Raw genomic sequence first — 17,518 nt, forward strand, 5'->3', positions numbered from 1 at the left:
TGTTAGGTCAATGTGGTAGGAAAAAATCCATTGCAATGGAATTTTGATGGAACATGGACATACTTTTCCCCATAGATATTTGTGAAGTGGATGTTTTTCCATTTTCCTGAGCAACTTTGCTATTAAGGAAAGAAGACAATTGAAAATTTTGGGGAAAAGCATGTATGCTTGGCAGCCCTCCAGATCTGTTCTGCTACTTCTTCCCAAACAGGGGGTGAGAAAAACATTTATAAACTGACTGTGTAGAAACTGGAAGAGAGAGAGAAAGAGAGGTCACTGGCCTTCCACCTGGTAGGGTCTGTACCTGTAAGGTCAGTGACTATCACAGCTTCTGCAGGCTGGAGAGTATTTATTGCGAATGAGAACAAAACCAGTTAATGTTAAACTGCTGCATGGTTTCATAATATTTTACCTAATTTATGTAAATGTTCAGATAGTGGAACAGTAATGTAATAAAAATCCTTTTAAAAATGTGCAGGTCTGGAGGCTGAAAGAAAGAGCAGCGATAATGCACCATCGTTCTTTCTGTAATTGAACAAGTCAATTTTCACAATTAATCTTTAATAGTGCAGAGCTGCTTCCTCCTTTCTGTGCATTACAGAGCGCTTTATGCTCTCATAAAGTGACTATTTCCCTGATTGCAGATCCATCAGCCCCCATTAAATAATCCTGATGCCCCAGACATCTCCTGTCACATGAAGGAGAACAATCCCTCTTTTAATGGGCTTGAGACGTGAATGTGCAGGTTGCGTAATTTGTGCTGATGGCCCAGTGCACTGAACACTCCTCTGCTCCTGCCTTGGTCAACGGAGATTCAGTTTCTTGGGAAATGACTTGACAGAACCGGTTTGCTTGATTTGAAGTGGATAAGTGGCAGGGAGGTAAGTCATTAGTGTAGCACAGCATTTCTGCTGCTTGTCAAGCTAACAAGCGCATTCATCTCCCACGTCTTTGAAATTGTTTTTGTTGCAGTTTGATTGTTTAAGAGCTGACTCGTACCCTTGCAGCCCACCATGAATAAGCAGCAACAGAGCAAATCCCTTCATGCTGCATGGGAGGAGCAGATAGGCCATACTGTGTAGGGCTGTCTCTCTCATGCACATGCATGTAAAAATTGGGTAAAAAAACTGGCCGGATGGCTGGGCCCAAAGAGTTGTGGTGAATGGAGTTAAATCCAGTTGGTGGCCGGTCACAAGTGATTTTCCCAGGGCTCAGCATTGGGGCCAGCTTTATTTAATATTTTTATCAATGATCTGGACGAGGGGATCGAGTGCTCCCTCAGTAAGTTTGCAGACGACACCAAGTTAGGCAGGAGTGTTGATCTGCTTGAGGGCAGGAAGGCTCTGCAGAGGGACCTGGACAGGCTGGATTGATGGGCCAAGGCCAATTGTATGAGGTTCAACAAGGCTAAGCGTCAGGTCCTGGGTCATAGCAACCCCGTGCAATGCTGCAGGCTTGGGGAAGAGTGGCTGGAAAGCTGCCCAGAGGAAAAGGACCTAGGGGTGTTGGTTGACAGCCGGCTGAACATGAGCCGGCAGTGTGCCCAGGTGGCCAAGAAGGCCAGTAGCATCCTGGCTTGTATCAGAAATAGTGTGGCCAGCAGGAGCAGGGAGGTGATTGTGCCCCTGTACTCGGCACTGGTGAGGCCGCACCTCGAATACTGTGTTCAGTTTTGGGCCCCTCACTACAAGAAGGACATTGAGGTGCTGGAGGGTGTCCAAAGAAAGGCAATGAAACTGGTCAAGAGTTTAGAGCACAAGTCTTATGAGGAGTGGCTGAGGGAACTGGGGTTGTTTAGCCTGGAGAAAAGGAGGCTGAGGGGAGACCTTATCGCTCTCTAGCGAGGTGGGTGTCGGTCTCTTTTCCCAAGTAACAAGCAATAGGACAAGAAGAAATGGCCTCAAGTTGCACCAGGGGAGGTTTAGATTGGATATTAGGAAAAATTTTTTCACCAAAAGGGTTATTAAGCCTTGGAACAGGCTGTCCAGGGAAGTGGTTGAATCACCATCCCAGGAGGTATTTAAAAGATCTGTAGACGTGGCACTTAGGGACATGGTTTAGTGGTGGACTTGGTAGTGTTAGGTTAATGGTTGGATCTGATGATCTTAAGGGTCTTTTCCAACCTAAATTATTTTATGATTCTATGTCTTGTGTATGTATATATGTATGTATGTATGTATTGTTTTGTGGCAAAGGGGGATCAGTCAAGGGGTCCCTATATCTTCAGGTTTTAGGACCTGTTGATAAGCCCAATATTTTCCTTAATGTGGTGGTGCTGGGGTAGTTTATTGTCTTTGCATGGATTCTGTGAGAAGATTTGTATGGGATAAATCTAAGAGTGCTGGAGTAGTCAATAGGGAATTAAGGGCAGGCTCTGAGCAGCGTTTGAGGATGGCTACATCGCATAGTGGGGCTCAGCACGCCGGCTGGTGCTGGTGGAGCAGCTGTGTTAAATCTAGTCCTGACAGGGTGCGTCTTCACCCAGAGCCTCTGACCTCTGTGTGATTGCGTTTTCACCTTGCGCTACCAGAGAAACTGGTCGGGATTTATGCCTCTTTCACTCTGGGTTGAAAACCCACCCACAAGAATCTGGATGAACTATCTGATGGATACACATTTTCCCAATGCTTTCCCACTATTTCCCATTTTATTCCTGGGACAGGCTGAGCTTCAGAGCACAGCACTGAGCTGTTTCGGTTTTATAACAGGCATCCGTAGAGACTAGATGCACCTCGCCGTTTCCTCTCATTGTCCTGGCAATAACGGGATGGTTTTTTTTTAGTGACAGTGTATGACAAAGTGTACAGAAAACAGTCCCCTCCCAGGTCAGTTGTCTTGCCTTTTTGCTGTTAAAAACAGATGTTGCTGGGAGGTGATGGAGCAGTGTATTGGGACTTGGAGTGTGAATGTGGCATTGGGTAGCATAACTGGAAAAACAGGGAACGTTTCTAAAATCTTAGGAAGTGCATGGGCAGGTAAGATGAGTTACAAAACTTTAGCTAAGAAAGGGATCCACTGCAAAGTTGTCCCTGTGGGCAGGGAGTGTTACCACTGACTAGAAAGTAGGACAGGATGTTGGGCTCAGTTCTCCTATCCTTTTTGAATCTTGAAACTCTAGTAAACTGGTGTACCTGCCTGAAATCTGCCAAACCAGTTCCTTGTTTCCAGAGGTTCCTGTGTAGCAAATCATAGTTTTGGCTGAGGATTCATGGCTGTCCTGCTTGCACATGCCTTTAGTGATGAAGGTTACTTTTAAAATGGTCCTCAGCCCTGGGCTGTGCCTGTTCAGTATTTGATTTAATGCAAAGATCGTGTTTATGTAAATTAGAAGCACTGTTCTGTGAATGGCTGCCAAAGACTCCTATAATGTGAGTGAATCTATCAACTATTTATTTCTGAGTTAGGACGTATTTAGTCTGCCTACTGTGTTGATGAGCACACATAAATTTCTTGGGCTGTGTTGTGAAAGGTACGTTAAATAGTTTGGGCAACTAGTCCCAAACTTGGGAGATCTTTGCTCTGAAGAAGGCTTCAAGCCACCTTGGATGCCTCTGAGCTGGATCCTCAAGTTAAGGGCTTACGCTCCCGTGTATGGGACTTCAGGTGCCTCAACAGAAGTTGTAGAGATGTTGGTGCAACCTCTTCAGTAAGTAGAAGTAATTCTTCATTTCAGAATAATTTTGTGAAGGTAAGCATTAGATGTTGGTTAACATGTAGGCCTTGCTTTGTTAGCCCAGTGTTAGTTCAGCCCTTGCTATATCCTTGCTATAGTTTTTCTTTTACTGCCATTGCTGCTACAGTTCCCAGGGGTGTGCGCTCACAGAAGAGAGGGTAGGGATTATCGGATCATTCTGCAGGGATGACAAGAGGAAGAGCTTTCTCTATAACCCCTTGATCTTGGTTTTAGCACAGTACAAATGTGCCAACTTTTATTTGCAGCTGCTTCCCTCACTCTGCTGAACATCCTACCTCGTCACCTTACAACTCTGGCCGTTTGCTTTGGAAGGTTGCTACAAACGACAGGTTTTGTAAATCCTGGTTATCAGGAGTCCTGTTAAAAACCCTTGATAATACTAAGTTGTTGTCTTGTCTTCTGAAATGTGTTGTCATAGCTGCCACCTAGTGCCGATGCTGATGTATGCAGAAGAGATTGCCTCAAAATCAGCGCTGTAGAACTAAGTGGAAGTTTTATAAACAAAGAAGCCAAAATGGCTCATAAGGCCATAATTAGGTCTCCATAAAAACGAATTCATCATCAAAAATCGTTAGTACCCAAGGTTTGGCTCCACAATCACTAAATGACTTCATTATTTGCACCTGTTTCCATAGAAATCACTGAGAGCTTCTGGGATGTGAGGCTTTAAACTATTGCAGCACCCGTTTATCAAGGCAGAAACCTACATTTCTACTTATTTTGACCATGTTGCAAAGGAAGAGAAGTTTGAATGTGTACGTGACACTTGTAATGCTCCTAACGTCTAGATCCAAGTAATAACAGAGGTTGGGCAGAGCCCGTGTGTTTCATTCTGGATGAAATTTTGTGGATGGATTTCCATCACAGTCGTTGCAATCCAGTCCTGACATTGATTGGGAACTGCATGTATTAAGGTTTTACTTGTGTATATATAAGCAGCGCCCTAGGCTTCACAGGTGCTGCAGAGTTAAGGAGAAATAGTATAATACAGGCCTCCATCGATGAGTAAATTGAGTAAATACATTTTAATCTCCAGCTTCCCAGTCTGGTTTAGGCAGCTTTTCCTTTAGCTGACTTGGGATCAAATGCCAGTCTCCCTGATGTGCACATCGTTCAACAGCAATGACCTGTCCTGAAGGCCAAGTGTACCGGCAGTGTGGGACGCCGTGCAACCAGACCTGCAGATCTCTGTCCTACCCAGATGAGGACTGTGATGAGCTCTGCGTGGAAGGATGCTACTGTCCCCCTGGGCACTACCTGGACGAGCGTGAGCAGTGCGTGCCAAAGTCCCATTGCTCTTGTTACTATGACGGTGAGATCTTCCAGCCAGAGGATGTCTTTTCAGATCATTACACCATGTGGTAAGTGCAATGTTCACAACTCATCCCTACATGCTGTGACTCAAATTTTTGGATAACCCAAGTGGTTAACTGGTTCAGCTCCTCAGTTCCTTTAGCTGCACTGAAACTAGTTTAAAAGAGGGCAAGATTTTGCCTCCAACAAACCAAATGGTGAGTTTTGCTGTTGCTTCTCTATCCATATAATTTCAAATGCCACCTTAGAAAACAGTATTAAGCCCTGTTCCATGAACAGTTCCCGCAAGTTTGAAATGGAGTTTAATTACTGACAGTAGCTACTTTGTAGGCTTTTAAAATGTCACTTTAATGTACTGAGATACATTTCTTAAACATTAAAACCTAATTACCTCTATCAAAGATACAAATATTAAAATGCGTTTCTAACTGTTAAATTGAGTAGCGGTACGCTGAGAGTAGGAATGTAATTGCGGGGCGGCTCCTGGCAAGCCCAGTTTTGGGAGCAGTGTCTTCTTTTCTCCTCTGCCACAGAAGTCATAAGTTGCAGACACTAAGTGGTCCCTTACCTCTCTCCATAGCAGACCTGACTATCATGTTGCCCAGCTTTATGCCTGTGCAGATGCATTGGATTCAGCAGGACAGGGCTAGCATACAGCTGGGTTACCATGCTAGCCTATCACTGCAGCTATAAGGAAGGTTTGCCTTTAAGGTTGATAAGCAAAGTGGATGGAGAGCAACAGATCAGCCCCGATGAGAGGTGTAATTTTGGTACTCTGAGAAGTTCCCTGCGGGCCTGTCTGAAAACAACAGTGTGAGTGAAAGCTAAATGTCACTTTGTTAAATATAAGCTCTATATTTTTTTCTTAGCTATTGTGAAAATGGTTTCATGCACTGCAGTACAAGCAGAGTTCCTGGTGCCTTCCTGCCAGATGTTATCGCTGATGAGAGGCCATCTGCCAGAAGTTAGTATGCCTTAAAAAATTAATATTTTTTCTCATTTTTTTTCTTTTTTTTTTTTCTCTTCAGTCTCTTGGTAATCTAGAATAGGGAAGAAGTACCACAAGTTGCAGTGGCTGGTGATGTTGTGAGTCTTTTTTTAACCTTTTTTTTTTGTTACAGGATAGAAAAAAAATATTTGTATAAGAGGGTGCAGGGCTTGTTGTGTCCCACCTCTCAAAATTATAGTTAGCCACTGCAGTGTCTCTTTAGTTGAGGAGGTTAAGGGGTCCCTTGGCGGTGATCTGAGGCCCCCAGTTGCTATTTGAGGATCACACGACATCAGTAACTAGCCAGCTTTATACCTTCTGCTTCTGACTAGCAGGTTGCAAGCTCTCCTTTCTGATGCAGACGAAGCTTTTTGTGGCTTGAAGATTAGTGTGCTGCCAGGCACTGAGTGTGCCCTCCAGCCACCAGGCATTTCGCCTTAAAACCTCCTGGAGACTGACAACTGCCTTGCAGAGCTAAGCACTGCATTGGAAAATAGGACATCAGTGGTCTGCAATTTTTTGAGGTTCCCCACTGATATATGGATGAGCTTACGGGATTGTGATGGGAGAGGGGGTCTTGGTAGACCACCAGTAACGGTGTCACTGGCTGGCCCCCACTATCCTTCAGGTGAAGCGTTCTAGGTGTATATCTCACCAAACTCCTGCTGTAATGTTATTAAGACATAATTTCCCTGATGCTAGTGTGTTAAGACTTACAAAACCTCAGAGAAGCATGTTTCTAGCATCACTTGAAAAAATAACCTGGAGTTTCTTGGGAAATCCCGATTTTCTGTCAGAACCTGAGTTCTCGAAGAGTTTGAAAACTTTGTGTTTAAGTTAAAGACATTGTTATTAACAGTCACCCATGTAGTTATACTCCATGTTGGAAGTGAGTCGAAACACAATAATATATGGTGCTGTTGCTTCTCAGAACATGGATTTTGTGCTGATATTGCTAGTGTACACTGCCTACAGGTTGAAATATGTTTCATACTAAAATGTGCTCGTAGCCCTAGTGCAATCTGGAATTGAACCCTTGTGCAGCTCCTTTTGATTCCATATTAGAATACACGCTTTTGTGATAGCCTAACTGAGGTCACTTCATGGGAAGTGGAGACTGTTACCTTTACGATGTCATGCATAGTGGTGTAGTGGCATTGCTCCATTCTATATCCTAAATTAATTTTCTAATAAAAAAGTTGATCCATCCTTTAGAAAATACTGTGCTAACAATACTTGAGTTCTAATTGCAATTTTTGTATATTTATTTTTTAAAGTAAAAAGGAGCTTGACATGCAGATCCTCCATGGAAAGATTTGTCTGTCCTGCAAACAACCCGAGAGCTGAAGGGTTGGAGTGTGCCAAGACTTGCCAGAATTATGACTTGGAGTGCATCAGCCATGGCTGCATATCTGGATGCCTCTGCCCAAAAGGGATGGTAAGCAAACTCGTCTTTGTTTTCTTGCCTTCATTTTTTCCTGCCAGCAGTCTTCTTGCAGCTTGGAAATATGCGGTTGTGAAGTATTGACTCTGCCAAATTGTGGCTGGTTTAAAATATGTATATTAATATATCTGCATAAAAGATGAAGTTTAGCTTGTAACAATAATTGATAATCAAAAAGCCAAAACCCACTTTTTTTAAGACCAATTTATGTGTTCCTTCAACTCTCCTCCCAAACTCCTCCTCAGTCTTGCTGAACTTCCCTAGTCAGAGAGACAGAAGTGCACAGGCACCCACACCCCAAATACCCATCCCACATCCAGCCAAATCCTCCCGCTAGTTGCTTCCTTGTCAAGTCTCCATCTCTGCTGCTGCCTTTCTGTGTATGGTACCAAACTGGGAGTTCCCTATGAGAAGGAACGTGGGACATGAAACTTGCTAAGATGATGCCAGAGGGTGTCCTGGAATTGCAGATAGTGTGCTAGGCATGCTTTTTTCACTGGTAAGGTGCTTTCTCGAGTCCAGGGTTATGTTCCCCTGCAACCCTAGAATTTAATTCTTAGTTTAGTCATTTTTAAATAGAGCAAACAGCAAATAGTTATTTGCTAAGCCAGTGACTGTGAACTCAATGTCAATTTAGAGCTCTGATAAAAAGCAGACGGAGTAGAATAGACAGCAGATTGCTGCTGTTGTTCTCTGAGCAATAGAAAAAACATCAGTGTTCAGCGCTGTGCAACGCTCTCTGGCCAGGCGAAGAGTTGTGCATAGGATCTCACTGGGGGCGGGGGGTATAGTCCCAGGCATCGCGTGAATAGGTGGAGCACATGGTACACTCTTTATGAAGTCAAGTAAGTGGCACTTTTGAGTTCTCTGTCCAGGAAAACTGCTGGCATTAAGAAGTTTGTGATGTTCAATGCATGAAATGCAGATGAAAATATCTGGTAGACACTGGAAAAAGAGAGTGAAGGTGTTTTTATTTCGTTTGAGGGATAAAATACTCTACAATTGTGAGACTTTATTTGATACCTGTGGTACTTAGAGACGTGCTGGTGCAGTTTCCTGACTCAGAGGGACATATGGTAAAGCAAGATGTTTTCAAATGCTGCAACTCAGGAAGTCTATTTTTTTTCACTTTTTATACCTGCTCAAGGTGCAGGCTCAGATTAATATGCACTGGACATTGACTGTTAGCAAATGAAGGTATGGGTTATTACTTCTAGTGTTGAGATGCATGTTTATGCTTAGACTTCAGCTCTAATGAATTGACTTCATCCACTAGTTTAAATTCCATTTAAAAAAGCAATTAACTTTTCCTGGAACCATGTATTTTTATAAAGGTGTGTTGTTTTTTCTGCATCTATACAAATACAGGTGTTTTCTCCCTCAAAATTCCTTCCATTGTCTCACTAGAAACAACAAGATAATAGAATAAATACAATTCTTATAACACAGTCATTTCTAGCATTAATATTCATGTAGTTTTTTGAAATATGCTATTGTATTTTGCTGATAAACACACAGCTGTAAATAGATGCTACTGCAGAATAAAATGCCAGCTGTAGAAAAAATCTCAGGCTTGTGAAGTATGTTGTAGGTCTGAAGTGAAAAACACAGAACATAATTTGAAAGCATTCGTATCAAAATTGAGCAAATTTTCACAACAATTTTAAAACAAGTGTTGCTTCTTTTCACATTTCAGTTTTGAAATGTCTTTCCTTTTAGAGAAGAATATTTCTAAATAGTAGTGTGATAAGTAAACTTACAAAAGTTTGTGTACTTGTAAAGTTCCAAGAGCTCCAGTGTGAATAGGTCTTTCTCTGCACATAACAATCAGATCTCTTTGATTTGCTGAAGGGGCTTGAGATTTGGTTTCAGTTCCAGGATATGGTAATAGTACACTTTAGAGGTAATCATGGAAAACAAATTATGATAACTACTCAACTGCGGGGGGGGGAGGGGGGGGAAGGTGGGAACCCCCCCAAAAAACTCCCCCAAATCAACTTCCTAGTAATTAACCTTCACATTTAGTATAGAATTTCATATTCCTTTTCAGTAGGTTGGAACTATCATTCAACCAATTGTTTAATAAAATTCTTGCCAGGAGAAGCAGTCTTTGGCGTTTTGGAATTGGAAACTCCAGCTGACTCTGCAGTGATGTGAACCATGCCCCTTAATTCAACAAGATGGTTTGTCAGGTTTTTAAAAAACTAGTAAAATAAGTTCTTTGTCCGCTAGATGACAGTATGGTTCAATCTTCCAGTAAGCTCAGTCTATAATTGCTCGTTCTCATTGGCTTCCCGTCTGGCAGGGAATAAAATTGCGAGATTTGCGTTTCTCAAAGCTACAATGGGAGAAGCCAGTATATAGACGATTTTGTTGTAAGCACAGCCATGCAAAGGCAGGATCAAGCTCGGTGCTTTCATTAGGTGGGTGCCCTTTGCCATGCGTTAGACTCCCGGCGTGTGGCTCCATGGGATCTGCCAGCTTGTTATCAAAGAGCAGTTTCCTCCTCGACACCAATAGGTACCTAACCAGGATGGTTTGGGGGAGGCTTTTTCCTTATTTCTGCATTCTGCAATGTGCTCCCAGTATCAGGTGCCAAAGACAGAAGGATTTGGGGTGGTGACCAGGTTCTCCTTTCCATCCTGCCTCTCTCTACCTTAATGACTCTGGGCACACTGAGGGAAAGCGCTGCAGTCACAAAGTCTGTGTTTTCCGGACTTGTACCAACAGAGCCGAGCAACAAAGAGACCAGAAAAAGGTATTACTATTTCTTTTACCGGTCAGTCTCCTTTGTTGGTGTTCTGTAATCCTGCTTAATTGATAAGCGCTCACGGAGGTGAGCTACTGTTTGTAGGAATGTCTGTGGGAAGTACAGACTACTGAACATTTATGGGAATAAATATTTGCACATATCATCACTCTGGAAGAAATTATGCCATTTTACTGAAGATTTTTTTTCTTTTGTGGTACAGTAGGTTATAAAAATTATGAATGGTCATGGATAACTTATTAGCAAAAAAAAAAGCATCTTCTTGCTTCTCTAAAATGGTTCATAGCATCAGGAAACACAGTCAAAGATACGTAGTTTACGTAAAAAACTCTCCAGTACAATTTGCAAGTATATATAGCAGTTAATATGTAATTAAGTACAATGTTACCCCTACGTATATAGAGATGTTTACAGATCAGTTAGCTGAGTTATCAGTCTTAAACAGAGGAATCCATAGTCTAAAATCTGTATGCACAAATTGCCTGCCAATTTTGAATTACATATCTGAAAAATAATAAAAAACAATAATCAAGGATTGTTCCTGAACATGATGCTGCAGTTGCCTAGATTTGAATTGGAAAATTTGCTGGGGTGAGAAATTGCTAATCAATTGATTATTTCCCCAGTCAGAAAATGCAGACGAAAACTAATTTATTTCAACTGAAAAATAAGTTTTCCAGTTCATCTTGACTTAATATTTTACATTGTTTTGATTTCTTGAAAATAAAAATGTTCAATATGTCATGAAAAGTAATTCTTCTTTTTCTGTCTTTGATCATCTGGAGGGTGGGAAATTCTCCATACTTGTCACCCTTTTGCATAGCAGAAAAGATAAATCATAACATATGTGCAGAAGTGTGGGGAAAAATATGCTTTCTCAGATTAGTTTACTGCACTCCAGGTTTTTCCCATTGGAAAATATTAATAAATATACAAATGGAGTGTTAACCACCTTTCTGGGGAAAAAGAGGAGCAGAACAATCAGAAAGCACAAAATCCAGACACTTCAAAACTAGAAAATAAATTTCTTTCAATTTCCAACAACTGAAGCAAAATTAAGATTTAAAATTGAAATGAAACATTTTATTGTATTCTGGCTGCTGAAATAAAACTATTTCTAAAACTATAATATGTTAGTAGAAAAAAGAAAAAAAAACCTAAACATTTTAATCAGAAGAGTTTGAAAGGGTTTTTTCTTCCAAACTGTTTTCAACAGAAATAGAGTGCTATTTTGATTTTCCTGCTAGCTGTTACATATTCTTCAGTGTAGGCTTATCCTACAGAACAACGTGACAGAGTCTTCACAAGGAGGTGGGTACCAGCTTTATGGTATGTGCATCTGCCCAATGATAATGCTTCATAAAACAAAGCTAAGAAGCATACAGCTAACATAAGAAAGAAAAGTCAAGTGTAAACCAGCGCATGTTGAGTGGTCTGTCCTAACATGTTTTTGACTTGTCTTTGTCTGCACAGAAATGGTGACAGGCTGTTTTAGTTAAAATGTATCAGCTATTGGATTCTAATGTGACCCACTTCCTTTACTTAATCCCTTACTCCTTTCTACCTTTGGCTGATTTTGTGCTGAAGCCCTCAGGTGTATCAGGAGGAACAGAATGAAAATCTGAGCTTCCCTTGACAGTGACATACTCATCAAAATTGTGTTGACCAAGAGAGATTAAAATTCAGCCTCATCAAAGCAGAGTTTAGGGGAGAAGAATCTTAAAGGTTCTGTAATATTGTCCTTCCTTTTGCAAGATTTGTCAAGGCTTAACAGTTAATAAAGCAGATCAATGAAACGATGGACATTTCTGTCAGATGCCCAAGTAGGGGGTAGCTTCATCAGCTACTTGTCCACTTATAATCCCATGGACGTGCTTTCAGGAGCATCATACCATGTGTGAGGTGGTATGAACAGATGCTGTTCTCATTACAAACCTGTGTCGTTTCTTGTGGTTGCCTCCGCAAGACTCGTGCCTCCCACCACCTCAGGCTCTCAGGACTGTTACATCTCCTGTATTACATGCTAGCTGTTGATGGATTGAGAGACTTCCACAGGAAGCCCAGCTGTTTGTGAATAATGCCACTGGCCTGGTAGTACCACACGGTACCGTGCTCGACAGACTTGCGACACAGTGTGGCATCGGGCTGCCAGATATACCAGTTTTTGGATGTGGTGTCAATATGACCAGTAGATTGTGTGTTACTATTAATAAAATCACCATCTATTGAGTTTTGCAGCAAAAATAATTAGTCTTCTGGTCAAAGTCCACTTTAGGTATTTATGTCCAGCTTTCTAAATCCCACCCACCCGCTCTGCAGTGTTCAGGCAAGGTAGTCTTCCCGCTCTGTCAGTGGATTAACAATCACTGCGCTGCAGCTTCATGGTGGCCATACGCTTATGATGGAAATAATAATACCAATCTATGAAGTTTTTAGAGTTGGGGATAGGCTATGACTAACTTCGTGTCAATGTGTGAGGGAGCAAGTAGAAGAGGTTCTAATCCTCCTTTTACTCACCAAAAATCTCATCCCAAATTTTGTATCCAGAGGCTAGCCCTCACATCTGTTGTGAGCTGTGTTGCTGAACACTGTGGAAAAATTCAGAAATGTGGCCATAAGTGTGAAGTCATATATTGCTTTTTTCCTGAATGCCACCAGGAAGGAAGGAAAGAAGGAATTAAACAGCCTTGGAAACACATGGTCCTCTCTGGCCTGTTTCCTCCCCATCCTTTGTGAAGATTACGTCCGAGGCAGAGCCCCAGCTCTATCATCTAGAAAAGCATTTCTTTGTTTCCATCTTGCTTCTATCGGTGTGAGTTTATTTGGCATAATATAGTTCTCCATAAGCCATGGAGCATGTGGAGCTGCATATGAATGAAGGGTTTCTGGGCTGTGAAATCCTTTTTATTAGTAGTTCCCTGTGGCGGTTCTAGGTCCCCATAGGAAAAGCCAGAGCAATTCTACTTTATTAACCTGGCATTCAGACTACATTGATCTCATTGGCCTGTATCTAATGGTAAAAAAGAAACTATTTTAATGATTTTAAAGAAAGAGTTTAAAGTAGGAAGGTGATATTTTGTGACTTTTGAATGAGAGGGAAGGGAAGTGCTCTCCATTTCGGTATTCCGTGAAGCATGAGCCAAACCTACCCTGGGCTTTGCAGAACCACATCCAAGTGAAAAACAGCATAGCCAGCCTTGGTTTTGTTTGATACTCTAAAACTGTCTCTCTTCAAAATGGAAAGGGAGTAATTACAGAAAAAACCCAGAAAAGGAATGGAAAAAACTGAGTAGTCTAATGGCATTACTTGTTTTTTTGTTTGGGTTTTTTTTTTTTTTTTTTTGTTTTAAGTGGGACAAATGGTTTGTTGTTATACAAAGAGAAACTAAGATCAGCAGGGTAAAACTGAAAAAGAAAAAATTGTACACAGAACATAATGACCTATTTCCCAGCCACAGTGCCTGTGAGAGTGGAATAATGTCTCAAATGGACTGGTATTTATCCTGCCTTCTGGGGAATACGTAGGCATTTGAAAGAAAATGAGTGACTACTGGAATTTTCAAAGGCAAGTAGACAGGGAGTGGGCTTTGTTTGGGGGGGTGTTGTCTGTGACAACCGAACCTTCATTTGCACTTGAGTTCTTCTGGTACTGTGGCTCCTTGTCTCCTCCCCAGTGGTCGTATTTCAGTTGTTAGCCCAGCTGAGCCCTGCAGCTGGCTGCTTTTCTAGTAGGCCATCCTTCAGTTGGTTGTGCGTGAGAAGCATGTGCTGTTCACCTGCTCTGCATATTCAGGTTAGCTATCTTGGTTTTGGTCAAATTGAAATTTCTTATCATGAAGTTCTTCTATAATCTAATTTATTCTCCCAGCAGCTTATTCTAATTTATTCTCCCAGCTCCCTGAAACAAGACTTTGATTTATATACCCATAGCTCTATTTATGTTAACGGGAAAAAAATATTAGCAGTGCTGAACCTTTCTTACCTCAAATAGTCTTGAACCATTTTCTCTATCCTTTCCTTTATTCTTTATCCACGTGTTGTTGTGCTTACTCCTCTGCGTACTGGCACATACCTGCATGCTGACAAACTGTGTGTTTTGCTTAGGTGCGACATGAAAACAAGTGTGTTGCTCCTGAGAGATGTCCATGTTTTCACAATGGAAGGGAATATGCCAAGGGAGAGACAGTGACTAATGATTGCAACACATGGTGAGCCACTGGAACTGCATTTTTCCGTTTTTCTCTAGGGCGCCAAACATGTTTCTAAAAAAAAAAATATTGTTTGCTTAACAGATCTATTTTATATAGTCAGGTTTTACAGTGCAATAGCGCATTTCCAGCATCTTCCCTTCGCATGTCACATCAGAGCAGTGCAATATAAGGCAAACTGTACCTGGTACTTTACAAACAGGTAGTCCATGTGTTTGTGCAGGTCCTCTGTAGGCACTAGCTAGTGAATTTGCTCCTTGATCTTGCAACACAAGATAACAATATAGGGAGCTCCTCTGGGGTGGGAGGAATGGAGCCTGCATTTTGTCACTAAGCTCTGCTGTCATGCTTCCCTTTTTTTGCTGTCTGGGGCCCTTCAAATTAGTCCTTTTCAGCCAGAAGCATGCATCAGCAGAAAGGGTGTGATATGCCAGCTATAATATGACAGGACCTCTTCAGGAAAATGTTAAAGAGGAGCTTGAATCAGGCAGAAAACAGAGGTGGCCTCTTATACCTTAGATGAGCACTTAGTCCACTGATATCTGCAGAAGGAGGAAGAAAGAAAGAAAGGAGGAGGGGGGAGTTGGTGATATCTTCTTAGAAGAAAAGAGGAAGTGCTCCGTGTCTTTCACCCACATCCCTATCTACCCTGTTTTGTTCTTGAAAAAGAATTTGTAGGTTCAAAAGAAAGTGCTGAGCTGTGAGATTTGCATGGAGGGAAGCCCTCAGCACAGCCTTGGGTAAGGTATAGGGTATTTGCCTGCTGGACGATTCTTGGCTTCTGCCTGCACAGCATGGGAGAGGTGCTTTGCTCTCCATGTGTGCTTGTGGAGGGAATGGTGGCCCTTTCCTGCATAGCTCCAAGAGTCCAAGGTGTAGGACATCCAGCCACCAGCAGTGTTTCTGTTATCCTCTGTATGAGTGGGTGGAGATGGATTGGAGAATCAGCACCATTAAAGAGTAATTTGGTTTGGTTTTTGTTTTGTGCATTGATCTTTGAGCAACAGTGATATCAAGTGTTGTTTTTTTAAACTAGTGGGACTGCTCCTAACTAGTGTAAGTTAGACTTGGATATAAGGCTTTATGGTTTTGTATGGAAATATTGACCTTCCAGTGTTTTGTTTCATTGTTTTTTCTTTGCAGCTACATATTACATTGTGAACCACGTACTACAATTAGACGTGGGGAAAAGTATGTTTGAAGGGAGGAAGATGGAGGAGAAGTTGATATTTTTATGTAGATACATATACTATAACCTGCTTACATTGCATCTAGGTAAAAGTGACACAGCTGAAAAACAGACACAATGAAAATTTTATTGAAACAAGAACAGTAAGGTGTAAAACTCCTAGGTGGTGTTGTGAAATTTGCAAGATTCTTCACAATAACCATGCACAGCCCTTTTATTTTCAGTCATTCTTACAATATTCAATCTTAAAATAGTCATAACCATGTTGCTTCATTCTTGTAACTGCCCTTTTGTTTCTGGCAATGCCATTGTAAGTGACATTTCCTCTAACATAGAATTTTCTTCAATATCAGGGTCAAGAAAATGTTAGAAATCATGCTTTTCCTCATTGATAAAATGTTCTTCCTCTCATTTTAGGTATTTTTCTTCAATGTGAAAGTAAAATGGGAAATAAGGTCCCTTCAAAAATGTCACTAGAGCTTTTTTGAACTATGTGACTTTGAAAAGTTTCATGAGAGTTCTCAGCAAATATCAAGTCAAATGTCATTTAGAAAGTGATATAGGAAATTACTATTGCTTTGAGAATTAATAAGAATTGAGAGTCTGCATTTTGGAGGTCAGATCTTCCTTTTCTTTTGTTTTTGCTTTTTGTACTGCTGTTGCAGGAGTTCTCATTCTCACTTGTTCTTAGCCAGATGTGAACACCTGCGAACGCAATATATGAGCCAGAGGTGTCAGATTTGGCATTTACATTCAACTTGACATATGGGAGACCCTAATTCATGAACAACGGAATGTCTCCAAGTCTACCCTAGTGGCAAAACTTTTGTTATACTATGTATTGGGAATTCATTGTAGAGCTCAGTGAAAATTTTGAATAACATTTATGAAGCAGTACACAGCAAAAACTTGCTAATCTGAATTTTGCTACACCACATAGTTTATAATCTGTCTGTGCACATATATACAAAATCTTGGTCTTGCTCTACCTATTAGCAGAGATTTAATAGCAGAGGGTGCAATAGGTTTCATGTTACTGAAACTTCATTCTTTGAAGAAAATGTATTGCACAATATTTATTATACTGTGAAGTGTTATCAAGATTAAACAATGCTTATGCTTGGGTTAAGGCATTACTGGAGAACTCGGTTCAGTACCCGGTTTTTCTTTGGTTAGCAATTTGATCTTGGGAAAGCACCTCAGGTTTTTTATCCTTAAGTTTTTACATCTGTAAAGCAGGGATAGAATTCCCCTTTCCCTGCCCTTATAGAGCTTGATTAGAAAATCCCTGGGGCAGTGATGATGTCCATCTGCATTCATATAGCATTTAGTAGATGAATGTTTCTCCAATGGCAAGCAAGATATTGCTTATTAGATTATTAAATTATTATTATTAGATTAGATTAGATATGGTGTCAGATGCTATTCTAACTCCCCAAAATTAATAACAAACAAAAGAGTGAGCAGATTTTATACTTCATTGACCTTGTTTTTTATTTTGTTTGCTCAGTTTCCTTTTAGTTAGCAAATCAATTTATTTCACTGATCAAAAGCCCGTGGATGACAAGGAAAGGAACTCCTTTCATCCATGCAGCTTCTGTAGCGAGGCTTGTGGTTCTCCAGGATACCTCTGGAAAAGGGCAAGGGGACTTGGTGGATGCTCTGAAGTCTCTTCTTGTCTTTATTTCTCAATTTCCCTTTTTCCCTCATTTTAGCATGAGGATAATGCTATTTACCTCCTTGAGCCTTATTTATCAGAGTACCATGCGAGATTTACACTATTATGTATCACAGCAATGAAAGGATACAAATGTTCTTGGAAACTCTTAGAAACTTAATAATGATTGGTGCTGAATATGGCTGGTTTGTGTCATCATGAAGACTAGGAGCCCTACTATTTTTCCTTCTGTC

General features: G+C 41.1%; 1 protein-coding gene across 1 annotated transcript in view; it reads left to right on the plus strand.

Moving 5' to 3' along the window:
- The window catches only part of VWF (von Willebrand factor), a 152,831-nt gene that overhangs the window by 41,776 nt on the left and 93,537 nt on the right, over nucleotides 1-17,518 (plus strand). Inside the window, exons 16-19 of the mRNA XM_075162771.1 lie at nucleotides 4,815-5,055; nucleotides 5,878-5,972; nucleotides 7,274-7,434; nucleotides 14,315-14,418. Coding sequence (XP_075018872.1) covers nucleotides 4,815-5,055; nucleotides 5,878-5,972; nucleotides 7,274-7,434; nucleotides 14,315-14,418 — 601 coding nt within the window. The remainder of the gene's footprint in view (nucleotides 1-4,814; nucleotides 5,056-5,877; nucleotides 5,973-7,273; nucleotides 7,435-14,314; nucleotides 14,419-17,518) is intronic.

The sequence above is a fragment of the Calonectris borealis genome, chromosome 1, assembly GCF_964195595.1.
Source record: "Calonectris borealis chromosome 1, bCalBor7.hap1.2, whole genome shotgun sequence".
In the NCBI taxonomy this organism is placed as follows: domain Eukaryota; kingdom Metazoa; phylum Chordata; class Aves; order Procellariiformes; family Procellariidae; genus Calonectris; species Calonectris borealis.